The 20,749-nt window shown below is 36.5% G+C and overlaps 1 protein-coding gene across 3 annotated transcripts in view; it reads right to left on the bottom strand.

The window, feature by feature from the left end:
• Positions 1-11,868: 11,868 nt before the first annotated feature.
• Positions 11,869-20,749, bottom strand: part of SNX7 (sorting nexin 7) — a 109,131-nt gene continuing 100,250 nt past the window's right edge. For all 3 annotated transcript variants that reach the window (XM_057500456.1, XM_036883836.2, XM_057500455.1), the window contains one exon: positions 11,869-12,261. In XM_057500456.1, coding sequence (XP_057356439.1) covers positions 12,196-12,261 — 66 coding nt within the window. In that variant the 3' untranslated portion in view covers positions 11,869-12,195. The remainder of the gene's footprint in view (positions 12,262-20,749) is intronic.

The following is a 20,749-nucleotide window of genomic DNA, read 5'->3' as shown; positions in this document are numbered from 1 at the left end:
TTAAGTCTACAAGTTAAAACTCTTAGAAAAAAATGGGTAAATCTGCATAACCTCAGATTTGGCAATGGATTCTTAGATACGATACCAAAAGCGTAAGCAACAAAAGAAAAAATAGATACACTGAACTTCATCAAAATTAAAACTTTCTATACTTCAGAGTGCATTATCAAAAAAGTGACAGAAATATTTGGAAATCATAACTTGATAAAGGATTTGTATCTAGAATATGTAAATAACTCTTACCATTAAAAAAAAAAGGCAAACTAACTTTAAAAGTGGGGAAAGGATCCAAATAGACATTTCTCCAAATATATACAAATGACCACTAAGCATATGGAAAGATGAAATGTAAATCAAAACAAGAATCCACTTTATCCACTAGGATGGCTATAATTAAAAAAAAAAAAACAGGAAATAACAAGAATTCATGAGGATGTACAGAAATCTGGACCCTCATACGTTGCTGGTAAGAATGTAATGGTGCAGCCACTTTGGAAAACAGTCTGCTATCTCTTCAAATGGTTAAATATAGTTGTGATATGATCCAGCAATTCCACAACCAACTATAGGCCCAACAGAAATGAAAACATCTTCACACAAAAAGTTATACACAACTTTTTATAGCAGAATTATTCATAATAACCAAAGCTGAAAACAACTCAAATGTCTATCAAAGAAAGGCTAAACAAATATATTGAATAAACAAAAAGTGGCATATCCCTGCAACCCAATCATTTTAGCCATAAAAAGGAATAAAGTACTGACAAATGCTACAACATGGATGAACCTTGAAAACATCATGTTAAGTGAAAGAAGCAAATCATGAAAGTTCACATTATTACATGGTTCCATGAATATAAAATTTTAGGAAAGACTAATCTATAGAGACAGAGAGCAGATTACTAGGTTCCTTAGCCCTGGGGAAACTGGTGGGGGTGATTAGGGAGTGATAGCCAAAAGATATGGGTTTCTTTTTGGGGTGATGAAAACTAGGAACAAAGTAAATAATGATAAAATGGTTGCATAAATTATTACAGATTCATACCATGGAATATTGTGCATTTAAAAAACGTATCAGAGCTACTCTTGACTTTGAAAGGTTTTCACAAGGTATGTTGAGTGAGGAAATGAGAGGTATTATAGCATGTATGACAGTTTTATAAAATAAAGCTAAAATATTATGTGGGATAGTATGTGTATATGTATGTGTGCTTAGGTCTGTACAGGATACTATAAGCATGGAGAAATGTAAGGAAGGATACACACTAGTTAACATGAGCTACCTGTGTGGGTATGTATGGTGTACATGTGGGATGACAGTCATGTGACTAGAAAGGAATAGAAGAGGGAAGAAAAGTATTCAAAGCTAGAGAAGAAAAGGTATTTTTCCTAAAAGATTTCTGTGGATAAAATGAGAGTTCCTGTGGCCAGGATTCTCACCTGGCCCTAGTTGACTGGCTCACTGCACACCTGTGGGCAATACGTGGTTGTTGACTCTATAAAAAGAGCTCCGCCCAGTACTCTACTTGTGACACGGTGGCAGGGCTGTAAGGCTACAGGAGAGCAGAGCAGAGGCTAGAGTGCTGAGGACAGAGGCCCAGAGGACAACTGTGTGGGAAGACTGTGCAGAGAGGCCCAGAGGACAGCTGTGCAGGACGACTGTGCAGAGAGGCCCAGAGGACAGCTGTGTGGACAGAGGAGCCCAGAAGCAGAGACCAGCTTGCTGCATACAGACTCACTTGAGTGAATGGGCTTCTAGTGACTGACCTGCCACCTGGAAATAAAGTTGGGTATAACCCTTTCACCCCAAAGAACGTTTTGCTGTCAATTTCTTTGGTCACACTGAATCCATAGTGAACTTGCCTGCGGCTGAAACCCATTGGCAAGACACTTTGCTAAAAGCTTACCTAAAAACAAAACATTTTTATATGACTCACATTTAGTTAACTGATGATCTTATTGGCTACCATTTCTCTGGCAGGTAGTTTTATTTTTCCAGTTTCATTTAAGTAAAATTGACATATGACACTTATAAATTAAAGGTGTTACAACGATTTGATAACTGTGCATACTGCAAAATGATTAGCACAGTAAGATTAGTTAACATCCATCACCTCACCACATTTTTCCTTTATGATGAGAACTTTTAAGATCTACTCTCCTAGCAACTCTCAAATATATAATACAGTATTGTTAACTACAGTTACCATGTTGTACATTATATCTCAGGACTTATTTATGACTCTAAGTTTGTACCTTCTGATCGACTTCACCTAACTCCCCACATTCCAATTTTTCTTGGCAGGTGTTCTAAGTTTGCTATATCATTAAAGACCAGTAAGTAAAACAGTATTGTCTCCATTTGAGGTCAAGATTATTATCTCCACATGGGGAAAATGAAGTTCAGTGGTTAACTGGCTTGCAAAACAATACAATTGGGGCCATGCTGATAAACCGGAAGGACTCCCACTCAAATGTGTCTTGAATGTCAACACTGGTGACACCACACTCACCAAGAAGGTATGAAAAGGTTTATTATTTACATAATGAGGCTTTCTGGGAGCGCAGGGCAGGCATGTCAGGCTGTTTTAAAAATGACTTGAGTGAGCTGGCAAAGGGGACTGACTAGCTTAGGGTTTTTATGTGGGTTACAGGGTGGGTTTCTGCATACAGGGAGACCATTTTATGATTCGAACTTATTGTCAGTGCCAAAAGAGGGAGAGTACTTGGCTTCCTTAGCAGCTTGTACAGATGTAGAGCAAAAGGAAGAGTGGGAGGGGAGGCTTAAAAGCTGTCAACAGTCAATAAAAAAAAAAAATGAAGCCATATTCTTTATTACAAATGGCTTAAGAATTATACATGAGAGTATTTAAGAAACTTTTTTAGTTTTATACTTAATGTCTTGTATCTCTTATTAGTTAAAATAATATAAATGTCTATTTTTTTGATACCTATTTAAGTGCTAATATCCAAATGATACTTAAACTTATGCATATAATGTAACATGCATGACCAAATACCTCAAAATTTACTGTCTTGAGAATATATGCCCAAAAATTAGTGAATATTAAATAACTTATTTTTAAATAGTCATGAGTATGAAGTCACTTTGTAAGATATTACTAGAATGTAAGCTTAAAATGAAGTGGGTGTACTATGTCTTTTTTATCACTACAGATCATAAACACCTATAACTGTATCTTAAAAAGAGTAGACAATAAATAAATGGGAAAATAAATTTGATAAACACTGTGTACATTAAAAAATAAAACCTAGGTGTAGGTTCTGAAGAGTATGTAAAAAGAAAGGAATAAATTAGAGGGAATATGACTGTATCAGGATTTCTAACTAATAACTCAAATAATTTAAAATTATAACAACTTATTTTTAAATTATGGAAAACAATTACTTTAACTTCTAACAAACTAACTTTCAGTTATCACTAATGTTTGATAACATTAAATTATTTTTGTATATTGATTTCAAATTCCTAATATCAATGTGGATAGTATTTCAAGAGAAGGAGGAGGGGCAGAAGATGGCGGCGTGAGTAGAGCAGCGGAAATCTCCTCCCAAAACAACATATACCTATGAAAATATAACAAAGACAACCCTTCCTAGAATAAAGACCAGAGGACACAGGACAATATCCAGACCACATCCGCACCTGAGAGAACCCAGCGCCTCGCGAAGGGGATAAGATACAAGCCCCGGCCCCGCGGGAGCCGAGCGCCCCTCCCCCCAGCTCCCGGCGGGAGAAGAGCAGGCAGAGCGGGAGGGAGACGGAGCCCAGGACTGCCGAACACCCAGCCCCAGCCATCCGGGCCAGAGTGCAGACACAGTGCATGCGCGGGGGGCCCTGGATACTAGGGAATCAGTGCAGCAAGAACAGTGAGAGGGCACCGGAGGCCAGGTGCCAGAGGACATAAGAAAAGCGTGCGACCATTTTTTTTTGCTTTTTTGCTGTTTTGTTTTGGCGAGCGCTTTTTGGAAGTCTTAAAGGGATAGGGACCCCAATACTAGGGAAACAGGGCAGAAAGACCGGTGAGCAGAGGCCTGAGGCTGGCACTGCAGAATAAAGAAAAACGAACGACCACCTTTTTTTTTTTTTTTTTTTAATTAAAAACTATTTTTTTTAAAAAAAATTTTTTTTTCTTTTTTTTTTGGTGGGCGTTGTTTTGTTTTGGCGGGTGCTTTTTGGAAGTCTTAAAGGGGCAGGGCGGGTCACTTAATCCAGAGGTAGGGAATCCGGGATCTCTGGGCACCCTAACCCCTGGGCTGCAGGGAGCAGGGAGGCCCCTTACAGAGATAAATAGCCTCCCAGCCGCTCCTGCTCCAACGCGACTCCACCACTTTGGAGCAGCTGCCCGAGCCAGGCCACGCCCACAGCAACAGCGGAGATTAACTCCATAGCAGCCGGGCAGGAAGCAGAAACCCTGTCTGCGCGCAGCTGCGCAGCACAAGCCACTAGAGGCCGCTGTTCTCCCAGGAGAGGAGGGCCACAAACCAACAAGAAAGGAAGTCCTTCCAGCCGTCACTCGTCCCAGTTCTGCAGACTATTCCTATCACCATGAAAAGGCAAAGCTACAGGCAGACAAAGATCACAGAGACAACACCAGAGAAGGAGACAGACCTAACCAGTCTCCCTGAAAAAGAATTCAAAATAAGAATCATAAACATGCTGACAGAGATGCAGAGACAGACCTAACCAGTCTCCCTGAAAAAGAATTCAAAATAAGAATCATAAACATGCTGACAGAGATGCAGAGAAATACGCAAGAGAAATGGGATGAAGTCCGGAAGGAGATCACAGATGCCAGAAAGGAGATCGCAGAAATGAAACAAACTCTGGAAGGGTTTATAAACAGAATGGATAGAATTCAAGAGGCCATTGATGGAATTGAAATCAGAGAACAGGAACGCATAGAAGCTGACATAGAGAGAGACAAAAGGATCTCCAGGAATGAAACAATATTAAGAGAACTGTGTGACCAATCCAAAAGGAACAATATCCGTATTATAGGGGTCCCAGAAGAAGAAGAGAGAGGAAAAGAGATGGAAAGTATCTTAGAAGAAATAATTGCTGAAAACTTCCCCACACTGGGGGAGGAAGTAATCGAACAGACCACGGAAATACACAGAACCCCCAACAGAAAGGATCCAAGAAGGGCAACACCAAGACACATAATAATTAAAATGGCAAAGATCAAGGACAAGGAAAGAGTGTTAAAGGCAGCTAGAGAGAAAAAGGTCACCTATAAAGGGAAACTCATCAGGCTAACATCAGATTTCTCAACAGAAACCCTACAGGCCAGAAGAGAATGGCATGATATATTTAATACAATGAAACAGAAGGGCCTTGAACCAAGGATACTGTATCCAGCACGACTATCATTCAAATATGACGGTGGGATTAAACAATTCCCAGACAAACAAAAGCTGAGGGAATTTGCTTTCCACAAACCACCTCTACAGAACATCTTACAGGGACTGCTCTAGATGGGAGCACTCCTAGAAAGAGCACAGCACAAAACACCCAACATATGAAGAATCGAGGAGGAGGAACAAGAAGGGAGAGAAGAAAAGAATCTCCAGATAGTGTATATAACAGCTCAATAAGCAAGCTAAGTTAGGCAGTAAGATACTAAAGAGGCTAACCTTGAACCCTTGGTAACCACGAATTTAAAGCCTGCAATGGCAATAAGTACATATCTTTCAATAGTCACCCTAAATGTTAATGGGTTGAATGCACCAATCAAAAGACACAGAGTAACAGAATGGATAAAAAAGCAAGACCCATCTATATGCTGCTTACAAGAAACTCACCTCAAACCCAAAGACATGTACAGACTAAAAGTCAAGGGATGGAAAAACATATTTCAAGCAAACAACAGTGAGAAGAAAGCAGGGGTTGCAGTACTAATATCAGACAAAATAGACTTCAAAACAAAGAAAGTAACAAGAGATAAAGAAGGACACTACATAATGATAAAGGGCTCAGTCCAACAAGAGGATATAACCATTCTAAATATATATGCACCCAACACAGGAGCACCAGCATATGTGAAACAAATACTAACAGAACTAAAGGGGGATATAGACTGCAATGCATTCATTCTAGGAGACTTCAACACACCACTCACCCGAAAGGATAGATCCACTGGGCAGAAAATAAGTAAGGACACGGAAGCACTGAACAACACAGTAGAGCAGATGGACCTAATAGACATCTATAGAACTCTACATCCAAAAGCAATAGGATATACATTCTTCTCAAGTGCACATGGAACATTCTCCAGAATAGACCACATACTAGGCCACAAAAAGAGCCTCAGAAAATTCCAAAAGATTGAAATCCTACCAACCAACTTTTCAAACCACAAAGGCATAAAACTAGAAATAAACTGTACAAAGAAAGCAAAGAGGCTCACAAACACATGGAGGCTTAACAACACGCTCCTAAATAATCAATGGATCAATGACCAAATCAAAATGGAGATCCAGCAATATATGGAAACAAATGACAACAACAACACTAAGCCCCAACTTCTGTGGGACACAGCAAAAGCAGTCTTAAGAGGAAAGTATATAGCAATCCAAGCATATTTAAAAAAGGAAGAGCAATCCCAAATGAATGGTCTAATGTCACAATTATCAAAATTGGAAAAAGAAGAACAAATGAGGCCTAAGGTCAGCAGAAGGAGGGACATAATAAAGATCAGAGAAGAAATAAATAAAATTGAGAAGAATAAAACAATAGCAAAAATCAATGAAACCAAGAGCTGGTTCTTCGAGAAAATAAACAAAATAGATAAGCCTCTAGCCAGACTTATTAAGAAGAAAAGAGAGTCAACACAAATCAACAGTATCAGAAACGAGAAAGGAAAAATCACGACGGACCCCACGGAAATGCAAAGAATTATTGGAGAATACTATGAAAACCTATATGCTAACAAGCTGGGAAACCTAGGAGAAATGGACAACTTCCTAGAAAAATATAACCTTCCAAGATTGACCCAGGAAGAAACAGAAAATCTAAACAGACCAATTACCAGCAACGAAATTGAAGCGGTAATCAAAAAACTACCAAAAAACAAAACCCCCGGGCCAGATGGATTTACCTCGGAATTTTATCAGACATACAGGGAAGACATAATACCCATTCTACTTAAAGTTTTCCAAAAAATAGAGGAGGAGGGGATACTCCCAAACTCATTCTATGAAGCTAACATCACCCTAATACCAAAACCAGGCAAAGACCCCACCAAAAAAGAAAACTACAGACCAATATCCCTGATGAACGTAGATGCAAAAATACTCAACAAAATATTAGCAAACCGAATTCAAAAATACATCAAAAGGATCATACACCATGACCAAGTGGGATTCATTCCAGGGATGCAAGGATGGTACAACATTCGAAAGTCCATCAACATCATCCACCACATCAACAAAAAGAAAGACAAAAACCACATGATCATCTCCATAGATGCTGAAAAAGCATTTGACAAAGTTCAACATCCATTCATGTTAAAAACTCTCAGCAAAATGGGAATAGAGGGCAAGTACCTCAACATAATAAAGGCCATCTATGATAAACCCACAGCCAACATTATATTGAACAGCGAGAAGCTGAAAGCATTTCCTCTGAGATCGGGAACTAGACAGGGATGCCCACTCTCTCCACTGTTATTTAACATAGTACTGGAGGTCCTAGCCACGGCAATCAGACAAAATAAAGAAATACAAGGAATCCAGATTGGTTAAGAAGAAGTTAAACAGTCACTATTTGCAGATGACATGATACTGTACATAAAAAACCCTAAAGACTCCACCCCAAAACTACTAGAACTGATATCGGAATACAGCAAAGTTGCAGGATACAAAATCAACACACAGAAATCTGTGGCTTTCCTATATACTAACAATGAACCAACAGAAAGAGAAATCAGGAAAACAACTCCATTCACAATTGCATCAAAAAAAATAAAATACCTAGGAATAAACCTAACCAAAGAAGTGAAAGACTTATACTCTGAAAACTACAAGTCACTCTTAAGAGAAATTAAAGGGGACACTAACAGATGGAAACTCATCCCATGCTCGTGGCTAGGAAGAATTAATATCGTTAAAATGGCCATCCTGCCCAAAGCAATATACAGATTTGATGGAATCCCTATGAAACTACCAGCAACATTCTTCAATGAACTGGAACAAATAATTCAAAAATTCATATGGAAACACCAAAGACCCCGAATAGCCAAAGCAATCCTGAGAAAGAAGAATAAAGTAGGGGGGATCTCACTCCCCAACTTCAAGCTCTACTATAAAGCCATAGTAATCAAGACAATTTGGTACTGGCACAAGAGCAGAGCCACAGACCAATGGAACAGACTAGAGAATCCAGACATTAACCCAGACATATATGGTCAATTAATATTTGATAAAGGAGCCATGGACATACAATGGCGAAATGACAGTCTCTTCAACAGGTGGTGCTGGCAAAACTGGACAGCTACATGTAGTAGAATGAAACTGGACCATTGTCTAACCCCATATACAAAAGTAAACTCAAAATGGATCAAAGACCTGAATGTAAGTCACAAAACCATTAAACTCTTGGAAGAAAACATAGGCGAAAACCTCTTAGACATAAACATGAGTGACCTCTTCTTGAACATATCTCCCCGGGCAAGGAAAACAACAGCAAAAATGAGTAAGTGGGACTATATTAAGCTGAAAAGCTTCTGTACAGCAAAAGACACCATCAATAGAACAAGAAGGATCCCTACAGTATGGGAGAATATATTTGAAAATGACACATCCGATAAAGGCTTGACGTCCAGAATATATAAGGAGCTCACACGCCTCAACAAACAAAAAACAAATAACCCAATTAAAAAATGGGCAGAGGAACTGAACAGACAGTTCTCCAAAAAAGAAATACAGATGGCCAACAGACACATGAAAAGATGCTCCACATCGCTAATTATCAGAGAAATGCAAATTAAAACTACAATGAGGTATCACCTCACACCAGTAAGGATGGCTGCCATCCAAAAGACAAACAACAACAAATGTTGGCGAGGCTGTGGAGAAAGGGGAACCCTCCTACACTGCTGGTGGGAATGTAAACTAGTTCAACCATTGTCGAAAGCAGTATGGAGGTATATCAAAATGCTCAAAACAGACTTACCATTTGACCCAGGAATTGCACTCCTAGGAATTTACCCTAAGAACACAGCAATCAAGTTTGAGAAAGACAGATGCACCGCTATGTTTATTGCAGCACTATTTACAATAGCCAAGAATTGGAAGCAACCTAAATGTCCATCAATAGATGAATGGATAAAGAAGATGTGGTACATATACACAATGGAATACTACTCAGCCATAAGAAAAGGGCAAATCCAATCATTTGCAGCAACATGGATGGAGCTGGAGGGTATTATGCTCAGTGAAACAAGCCAAGCGGAGAAAGAGAAATACCAAATGATTTCACTTATCTGTGGAATATAAGAACAAAGGAAAAACTGAAGGAACAAAACAGCAGCAGAATCACAGAACTCAAGAATGGACTAACAGGTACCAAAGGGAAAGGGACTGGGGAGGATGGGTGGGTAGGGAGGGATAAGGGGGGGAGAAGTAGGGGGGTATTAAGATTAACATACATGGGGGGGTAGGAGAAAAGGGAGGGCTGTACAACACAGAGAAGGCAAGTAGTGATTCTATAACATTTTGCTATGCTGATGGACAGTGACTGTAAAGGGGTTTATAGGGGAGACCTGGTATAGGGGAGAGCCTAGTAAACATAATATTCGTCATGTAAGTGTAGATTAGTGATACCAAAAACAAAGCAAAAAAAAAAAAAAAAGGGCAGTTCCTGTGTAGTAACCTCCAACGAGATCTACACAAGGGTATAAAGGGCATATAAAAGTGTAGGCAAAGGGTCTGTTTGTGTTTATACAGAGGATCAAAGCCTAATTGGGCTACCCCGAAAATGAACTAAGATACGATATGAAAAAGAACTTCCAACATCTGCACTCTCTGGAAGACTCATGCCAGAAGATGATCATCAAAAAACCCCAACAAAGATCCACGCACTGCTACAGCTGTAGATGCACTCATCCCACCAGTTCCTGGACTTGCCATGGGAATGAGGAAGGAGATATCTAAGCTGGCCTGTGCATACAGTAAAACAACAAATTTGACTGGATCTATACTGTTGGAACTCAACCAAGAATTTGGAGAAGTGCAAATTGTAGCGCTCCAAACTCTTACAACTACAGACTATTTACTGTTAAAAGAACATATGGCATGTGAACAGTCCCCAGGAATGGGTTGTTTTAATTTGTCTGATTTCTCTCAGATTGTTCAAGTTCAGTTGGACAATATCCACCATATCATTGATAAGTTTTCACAAATGCCTAAGGTGCCTAACTGGTTTTCTTGGTTTCACTGGAGATGGCTGGTAATTACAGATATGCTTTGGTTATGTAACTATACTCCTATTATGTTAATGTGTGTGCGCAATTTAAGTAGTAGCTTAAAACCTATATATGCTGAAGTTACTCTACAAGAAGATATGTCAAAGAAATAATAAATCTTCCCATGTTTTCTTCCGTCTGCTACTTCTATAGCTTTTCTTCTTCCTTCCTAATTACAACCCTTAAATAGAATTCGTGCCTCATATCAAATTTACCGAGTATCATAACTCCTCCAAGTGGTAAAGATACCTCAAGACAAATGCTGGGCATAGAAGCCACAGGGCATAAATATGCAAAGAAGTAAAAAGCTAACCTTTTCAAACAATAAGGCTTCCCTCTCACTTACCAACTTCACATTTCCCTGTATGGCCCCAGAAGATGACTGGTTAGCCAGAGACGGGTAAGATTCCTCAAGGGAGGAACAACCTAAGACAGGCACAGTCGCAGGGGGGCCATCAGGTGAGAAATTGGGGATCAACAGAGGTGAGGCTTAGAACCTCACCCCCCCTGTTCTGAGAGAAATCTTCTGCATACGTGGATGTTTTATTGCCCTGGTCTAGCTTGGATTAACACATAGTCTACAGGCACACACCTGATCATCTACATTTGCTCTCTTACAACACTAAACTATGATTTCTACCTTTATCTTGTATCTACCTACCACTTCAGCATTTTATTAAAAATAATAATAATAAAGAGAGAAATGTGGTATCCACATATAAATCAAGTATAAAAACCAAATGAGTATTCATATTTGAACTGACTGTTTAGAGTTCATAATGCATGAGCAAAACCGAAAATTTCTGTGATGACTCCCCTTGTACTGTTCACTATGTAACTTATTCATTATGTAAGAATTTGTTCTACATGTAAGAACTTGTTTGTTATGCCTCAGAAGATTGGAGACTGACGAAAATTAGGCTTGGGGTGGATTAATGATTGTGCATTGAGCATTGACTCCCCTATACAGAATTTTATTGTCGTTAACAACCATTTGATCAATAAATATGAGAGATGCCCTCACAAAAAAAAAAAAAAAAAAAAGGACAGACTTCCAATGGTAAAATAAATAAGTAACCGGGATGTAATGTATAGCATAAGGAATATAGTCAAGATATTGTAACAGCTTGGTAGGGTGATAGCTGGAACCTAGAATTATGTATATAAATGTTCTACCACTGTGTTGTACACTTGAAACTAATGTAATGTAATACTGTGCGTCAACTACCCTTCAATAAAAAATAATTATTTAAAAAAAAAAAAAAAAGAGAAAATAATGATGAAATAAAAATGAATGCATACTGGCTAACATGCTGAACTCATATTAGAATCTCCTTCAGAGGCTTGAGCTACTAGTAGAAAAAGAACACACCATGGCCAGTTATTTCATAATAAACTTTTTATTAAAACTGTATCTTTACAATATATTTAAAATGACATATTCCACAAATATTTAAGAAAAAAAATTCTATATGTAATTGGCATACAAATTACATAATTAAACCAATGAAAACTAAGCTAAATATATATATATATATATCTCCAAATTCATACCAATTATCTGGAATACCTGAGTTTCATGTTATTGGTTTTCCAGATACTGCAAGACATTTTTGATCCACTTTATAAAAGACATGGGCCATCCAGAATTACTTTGGCTAGTGGAATAGATGCTGTCTCCCAAAGATCACACAGAAGCTCAATGGGATTAGGGTTCATCTTCCAAGTGGAGGTCAGTCTGCGATGCACAGAAGGACTCCCACGCAGCAAGGCACTGAATAATGGAAACACACCATGAGGACACCAGCTTTTACTTCACTGTCAGGGGTAAAAGGGTTAATAAATCCTTGCATATCTGTTCCTAGAGCTATCTGACATATTCCTCTCTCCCATCAGCTTGCCAGAGGCCTTGTCACATTCTATATATTTTAATTCTTAATGCGAGGTACTATTGCTAAATGAGAGGAAAACATTCAAAATATCAGCATGTATTAGTTTACTAAAATAATCCAGTATTCTCCATTGTCAATACAGAGGAAAAGATGGATCATTTGGATCTGAGATAGCGCTCATTAAGAATTTGGATGGAGGAGTGGTGATACAACCAGGCCTTGATCAGATGTGATTTCTCCTACACCAAATGTGAGTATGGGTAAGTTGGTTAATCTTTATTTTATAGTTTCTTCAGCTATAAATTAGATTAGTGAGAGTACTTAGCAGTAGGTGCAATTGTAAAAACTAAATGCACATAATCTGTATAAATATCTATGTGGAACTTTTGGGTACAAAGTAAGTGCTCAAAAATTAGCAATTATTATATTATGATCATCTGTAGGGACTAGGTGCTGAAACTTTTATCATTAATGTACCACAGAAAATGAAAAAGGATCAGAAGGGATTGGAGGCATGGGGACACATATAAATGTGGCCTACTTCGTGACTGTGCCTGGGACTGATCCTCCCAAAAGCCTAGTCTCAGTTATCTGTATGAAGTTTATTTTTATCCATTTATTTTAATAATTTGCTCATACTTAGGATTTTACTAAAACACATTTACTCTAATATATACTCAGCTTGAGCTAAAATTGTTTAGGAAAGAAATCATGTTTTTTCTAAATGTGGACAGATTATTATATACATGCATTTACTGATATACTCCAAAGCTGGAGTGATTAACACTGGTTTACCAGCTTAAACTTTTTTCATATCACTTCTTTTTCCTCTTTTTTATAGCTTTAACATGTCCATTTTTGATAACCAGTACTAATTGACATACCAGAGATTTCCAAAACACTATAAAAACTTAACCTTCTAAAGCTCTCAAATTATGTGTTGTGTTCCAAAAAGTATGTATGTGTGGACTTATGTACATATATGTGTGTATATACTTTTTCAAACTGAAGATTTAGAACACAAAAATTTGACATTTTTCCAAATCAGGCTTTTAATAAAGGAAATATCCTGTGAATTGATTAAGAAATAGTCTCAAGAGCCTAGAAAACTAATATGGTCAGAATATACACCTGCATGGGAACAGTAGAAAATACTGCTGAAAAACTTAATTGCCAAGTTAAAAAAAACACTGAGCAAATTAATGGGTGAAAATACTGTATATTTGATAATTATTTTGAAAGTCAGGCTTGGGATAAAATAGATCTCATAAGAATAATCAGTCTATCAAGAATTTAAGGGATATTTTTGCTGTAAGAAGCTTTAGAAGGTACTAGCCATCAGTACAATCCAAGAAACATAATTTTAGTCCCTGTAATGAATCAGTTCTAGGACTTGCCTTTACTCTCTGGTAAATTATAAGCATTTCTATATCCTACTTCCTTAGATATGTAGTAATAATATCCATCTCATAAAGTTGGAGAAATAACAAAATAAGATAGGGATAAGGAAGGGCAGAGAAGCAGGTAAGAGAGAAGACAGGTAAGGTCGGGCAGCTACTACAGGGACCACAAAACAGTGACCTCCTCTGAGATGGTACAGCAGAAGCCTGATGTCTTTACAGATAAATGGATTTATACCCATGAAAGGGCGTTAAAGGTAAATACCTCACATTTAGTATATTTTTAAACATTTAGACCTTAAGTCATCTGTAACTGTCTAAACTGTACATGATTTGGAGGATGGAGAGTTGACATAAAACATCTATTCACTCAACAAATATTTTAGGGTTCTTATTATACCAGGCATTATAATAGGGTCTAGGGCACAGTTTTGACCTCAGAATTTATGGTTTAGCAAGAAACACAAGTAAGCAAATATAATCAAGTAAGGGTCTATGAAGTTTCAAGGTATCATGGGAATATATAGTAATGGGATCTAATTCAGACTAGAGTGTGCTAACTAATGTTCCCTTACAGGAGTAGGCCCCATGAATTCCTGTGCATGTTTGTGTAAAGGCAATGTGATAAGAACATATAGTTTAGTGGTGAAGAACTCAGACTCAGGACTTCTGCTGCTGGTCCTGATGGTGCAATAGGAACCAGATGTACTCTTCTGTTAAAACAGATGATTGACTGACTGAGCCAAGTCATAGGAAGTTCGTTCTCTGAACATAATGGCATTAAATTAGAAAACAGCCATAGAAAGCTGTATGGGAGTTCCTCAAAAAACTGAAATAGAAATACCAAACAACCCAGAAATCCACTTCTGAGAATTTATCCAAAGAAAACAAAACCAATTTGAAAAGATATATGCTCTCCTATGTTTATCACATTATTTACAATAGCCAAAATATGGAAGCCAACTAACTGTCCATCAACAGATGTATGGGTAACGAAGATGTGGTACATATGTACATACACACAGGAGTATTACTGAGCCATAAAAGGAATGAAATCTTGCCATTTTGACAACATGGGTGGACTTAAAGGGTAAGTGAAATAAGCCAGACAGAGAAAGACAAATACCATATGATTTCACTTATAGGTGAAATCTAAAAAATTAAATGAACAAACAAAATAGAAATAGACTCATAAACATAAGGAACAGACTGGTGGTTGCCATAGGGGAGGGGGTGGGGGGATAGGTGAAATAGGTGAAGAGGAAAAAATGTTAGTAAGAATGTCTGATATTTTGAATTGGGTGATGATTACATGTGTACACACATGTCAAAATTCATCATTTGTACACTCAGATTTGTGCAGTTTATCTATGTATGTCCCTCAATAAAAAAATAATAAAAGACACCTGAAAATTCATCAAATATTTAATATTTAAACAGGATGCTTACATTACTCCATGTCAAAAAAGAAATCAGAAGGAAATTTAGAAAGTATTTTGAATTGAATGAAAATGAAAACACAACATATAAACGTTTTGATATGTTACTAAAGCAGTACATACAGAGAAACTTAATAGTACTAAATGGCTACTATTTCATTGGAAAAGATGAAAGGTGTTAAAGAAATGACTTCAGTTTTCATCTTAAAATCTAAAGAAGAACAAATAAAAGCAAAGTGAACCAAATTAAAAAAAAAAGAGTGGATCTCTGAGAAGACTAATGAAATTGATAAACTTTTGCCATTATGATCATAAAAGGAGAGATGACACAAATGACAAAATGTTAGGAATGAGAAAGGTGACATCACTTTGGATTCTACTGAAGGAAATATTATGAAAAACTTTATAACTATTCACTTGATGACTTAAATGAAATGAACCAATTCTTTAAAAAAGACACAAACTACCAAAACTCACTCCAGAAGAAACAAATAACCCAAACAAATCTTAATTTGTTGCTAAATATCTTCCCAGATAGAAAACTCCAGACCCAAGTGTCATCACTGGCAAATTCTATCAAGCATTTAAGGAAGAAATCATATTAATCCTACACAAACTCTTCCAGAAAATTGAAGCCATATGAATGGTTTTAAATTTACCAAAACCAAAGACGTTACAAGAGAAGAAAACTACAGACCAATATCCCTCATAAATATAGCAACCTGTAGAACAAATTATACATTATGGGGTTTATCCTAGGAATGTAAGATTGATTACCATTTAAATATCAACCAATTGACTGCATTAAATGCAATATCATCTCAACAAAAAAGGCACTTTGAAATTACAGTGTCCATTCTATTTCTGATTTAAAAGAAAAAAGTTTCAGGAAATTAGGAGAACTTCCACAGCCTAAGGGAGCAGAGCTACAAAAAAAACCTACAGTTAACATCATATGCAGGCATGCATTAAATATTAGCTGTTATTAATATTTTATTTTCAATGCCAAGAAAAAAAATTAAAATTCAGCTTTATAGAAACTCAAGAATTTCCTTCACCAAAGTTTGAGTATAAGAAGAAGGAAATATAAAAATGCCAAAATACAAATAACTTAAAAATCTATACACAAGGTTCACAAAACAAGGAGAACTATTAACTGAAACTGAAGGTCTGATAGAGAACAGAACATTGTACTAGAGCTCTCTAGGCTCTGCTGCAAATCCGTACAAAAACCTGGTAACCCTGCAGAGAAACCTAAAACAATTACTGCTTTCCAGAGATACCGTATCTTCTTGATAACCCTGCCAAACTATCATTTAAATAAACTTCTGAACATCCTCAAGGTAAAAACCAAAACGAAATTCTGAGCAGTCTGCTCTATTTAGAATTCCTGTCAAATATGTGATCCAAATGCACCAAAGGTTGCATTAATCCTCTTGTGAAGAAACTTCTATTGTCATATTTTGCTTCAACTATCCTATCCCAGTTTAATAAATGTCTAAGGAAGATATTCAGTAGCCATCCATACTGGTTAATGTTGTGAATTAATTTCTTTTCCAAAGTAATGTATTTTGAAATACAGATTACAGGACATGGATATCAAAAAACAACAGGAATAACATGACAACTGTTATATATAGATATGAATACTTGGTCAGGCATTATAATGGTTGTTAATTACACATCACGCTTCTTTAAACCTCTCATTGACAGTTATGAATCTTGTTTTACAGATGAAAAATCTGAGGTCCAAATGGTTAAGTATGTCTGTGATATTACAAAAGCGGTAAGCGGTATACCAGTATTTATTCATCAACAAATGGAGAATGACCAATGTCTTGAATGATTGCCAGGGTACATTCAATTAGTCACTGGGCCATCAAGATGAGATATTTTTTCTTTTACAGTGTAGAAGGACAATTTTGGAAGGGGAGGTAAGTAAGGAAATGCATGACTTCAGGAGCATCTGACTGAACAAATTTCAGGAAACAGTATACAAGCAAACAGAGTGTGTGATAACAGATTCCTTACATACCTCTTAGAAGTTATGTATTTTCAGGAGTACATATACTCTTTCAAAGACAACTGAGTTAATACATGCCAGAGATGCAGTAAGTGCTCAGTAAATGCAGATTACAGAGAAGGAATGTATTGAACTATGATGCAAATTTGCTGGTCATATAAAAATTTCATTTTTAAATCTGAATTATCAATCAATTGACATTCTGGCTTCTATTGCTTTCTGAATTTGCCAATGTTAAGTTTTGCCATAAAGGCCTTTCACTCAGGTTGCCGTCCACTCATGTTTTCTGGGCCTACAAAGCTAAGGATTTGGCCCTGAACTGTGTAGCTCCTAATGCTACCAGACCTCTTTTGGAATTGTGATAGCAGATTTTTCACTAAATAAATATGTTAACTGCCCTCTCCTGCCAATGTGTAATATTAACCTGCTGCCTGATATGTTGTACATTTATCTAATTAATGTCTATAAATCTAATTAAAAATATAAAAGATAATCTCTAACACTCTAAAACCTCTACTCTTTTCTTGCCTTTTTTTTGAATATGAAAAACTAAGCAAAAATTCAGAAAATGGATTGTTCATATCACATAGCTAAACAATTTAATTTAGTTCAGTATCTACTGTGGCTGGGACTGTGATAATTGGAGGATATAAAGAATCATCAAAACAATAACAAAATCTCAAATCTCAATGTGGGACTTGCTTATAATTGTAAATTGTATTTCTTAAAATGATATTTCTGCTATTTGGCTCCTCATCGTTTTCTACCAGGGAATTCATGTTTTCTACTTTCAAATCATCACAATTAGTGAAGTGAGGTAATAGAGATCAAAATTAGAGTAACCGAAAATACCCAGCATCAGTGTTGGCATGCCTTGTAACAGTTCCACCAACTCATTCTAGCTTTAGATTCTCATCTTATCATCAGAGAATCAACAGCAGGAATTCCACTGTGAGTTGAATAATGTCATAATTTTCTATACCTATTGTTTTATTTGTTACATTTGTGAAATCAAGTAGTTGCATCTTAAAGTTAAGAAAACTGCAATCCAGAGTCCAGCACTCTTTTCCAGCACCCATGCTTCTCACTAAAATAAAAGCAAACCAATACACATGCTTCACCTGCTACCAGGCAGGATGTTAGCGACCAGAAAGCAAGTGTATCACAAATCCTTGTTAACTGAGAATCCAGTGCCTGTTTTCCCCAGCTGGCTCCAGCTTAGTCACAGGCCACAAAGGGTAGCTTCTCTTTGAAGGGCAGCAGTGGGAAACAAAGCCATACATACAGTTTGGAAGGTGAGCCGAACTGTTTGGAAGGGAAAGAGACCTAAGAGGTAAACCCTTTTGTCCCTACTCAGAAGCTTAAAAACTGCTCAAATATGCAGACAGAATACATAGAAACCAAGTTTAAATACCAAAACTAGTTTTGAAAATAAATCTCTTGCTACTTCAGCAAAGGTGGCAATGGTATTTTGCCATGAGAAAAGGTCTCTTCAGTCCTCATAAGTGGAAGTGATCCCACAACTGTGTGACTCAGTTTTCTAAACAATGAATGATGACAAAACTGGTGTTTGTATATACACAACACAGTGTTCAATGGAGCCTCCACATTGAAGAATCAATACTTTCTCAAGCTGGTGGGATATGGTGAGGTTCTGTTCCACAATTTCAGGAAACTCTCTTCACCTTTTGGTGCCTGTTTACCCATTCATTAAATAAGGACTATGGGTGTCCATTCAGTTTCATTATAGAACAGAAAGTGAAGGTTTCCAGGGGCTAATTGTGACCAACACCGTATTGGCAAATTAGATCGTATGTAATTTTGGTAAGTATGTTTTGCTCTGCTTGGCTTGACTCTACATGGAAATGCAACAAACATAAATTTTACCTCTCCCCTCAGTATTTGATATTTATAAAATAATTATCATTATAAACAATTTCCAAAGAGAAGATACATAAATAATTGAGAAATATTTACACTTATTACTATTGCTACTATTATTACTAGTAGTTTACATTTACTGAAACCTTATTATGTGCTAGGTACTGAGTTAAGGACTTCACACATATTTTATCTTATCTATCTATCAGCTTTGAAACTTATTTTCTATATTGGCAATTTAAGGCTTATGTAAAATAAGTAGTGGCTTAAAGGATAAGGTAGTTGAGACGCCTGGAAAGATATTTACAAACAGGAAAATTATCTATTTTCAGTGACTCACTGGGAATATTAAATTTTGCTTCTAGGCTCACTTTCCATCTTTCTTTATTCCATTACATACATACCTACATACTGATGCATAGTGGGTATATATTTTAATACCCAAATAACTCTATGATGTAGGTACTATTATTTTCAGCACTTTGTAGATGAGGAAACTGAGGTTGTCTAGAATAAAGAGAAGTCTTTATGGTCTCTCAACTCCAAGTCAAAAGCGATCCCTGTGCCAAGCCCATGCTTTCAGACACCATGTGACAGGAGAGCACAGAGTCCGGTATCTCCACAGGTAATGCTACCTACCACCCTGTTGATGGAACAGTTAACAGAAAGTTCAGTTTCATCTAAGCTATCATGTAAGTCAAATTAATAAAATCATGTCTATATATCTCTATGATAATAAGATACATAAATTTACTTAAAACAGCAATGACATCTATTATTATAAAATGTGATAAAAGCCAAACCTTACTACAAATTTCTTTTAAAAATAGAAATTTCCATTGCAAGCCACTAATTTAAAAGAGTCTTTTAGACAATATGGTGATAATTCCATCTTTCTTAATAAACTGAAAAAGAGAAATATTGACTGAGTGTCCTCTAAGTATTTCAATGCTGTCTCAAGTTATCTCGGGCACAAATAGCATCACTTACATTTGAGGAAACAATGAAGCTCAAATATGTAACTATCTCTATAATAGGTCAATAACATTGAAAAATAAATTACATTATAAAAATTGTAGGTCATGCAGTTGTGTAATAACATTTTAGTAACTGATTTTTATCATGTAAACATTAGATTCAAAACATTAGTAAAAACTATCAGGAGCTGCATATTTTAAAATTGTAAAACGTAATCAATTCAGAAAGAAATTAAGAGCTGATGCTACAAGAGGAAAGTAACCTTTATTATTTTGCTTTAGCTCAAAATTATTCTCTAAATTTCATTTTTGGAGAAGTCTACATTCAGCTTCTAAGAATCATTGCCAATTTATACTTTTACAAATATCAGTAGCTTTAAAAATAACAGGATTTGCATATTTTTATAAAAATCACTTTTACATATCTCTCGAATATAAATAATAAGTTTGCATTTGTAAATACTGCAAATACTTAAATGACTGCAATAGGGTTCACGCAAAAGGACTCATTAGCTACAAACGCCATCTTGTGGTCCATTTTGTTATTATTTTGTCGTACAAGTCTTCAGATCTCCAACTCAAGATATGCTAGAGATAGAAAGAGCCTGGGATGTAATTTATTCCTTTTCTCTCATTTTTACATATGGGAA

This window comes from Manis pentadactyla, chromosome 4, assembly GCF_030020395.1.
Source record: "Manis pentadactyla isolate mManPen7 chromosome 4, mManPen7.hap1, whole genome shotgun sequence".
Taxonomy (NCBI): Eukaryota; Metazoa; Chordata; class Mammalia; order Pholidota; family Manidae; genus Manis; species Manis pentadactyla.
The sequence above is the reverse complement of the archived record's forward strand: the minus strand, read 5'-3'. Positions and strand labels throughout refer to the sequence as shown.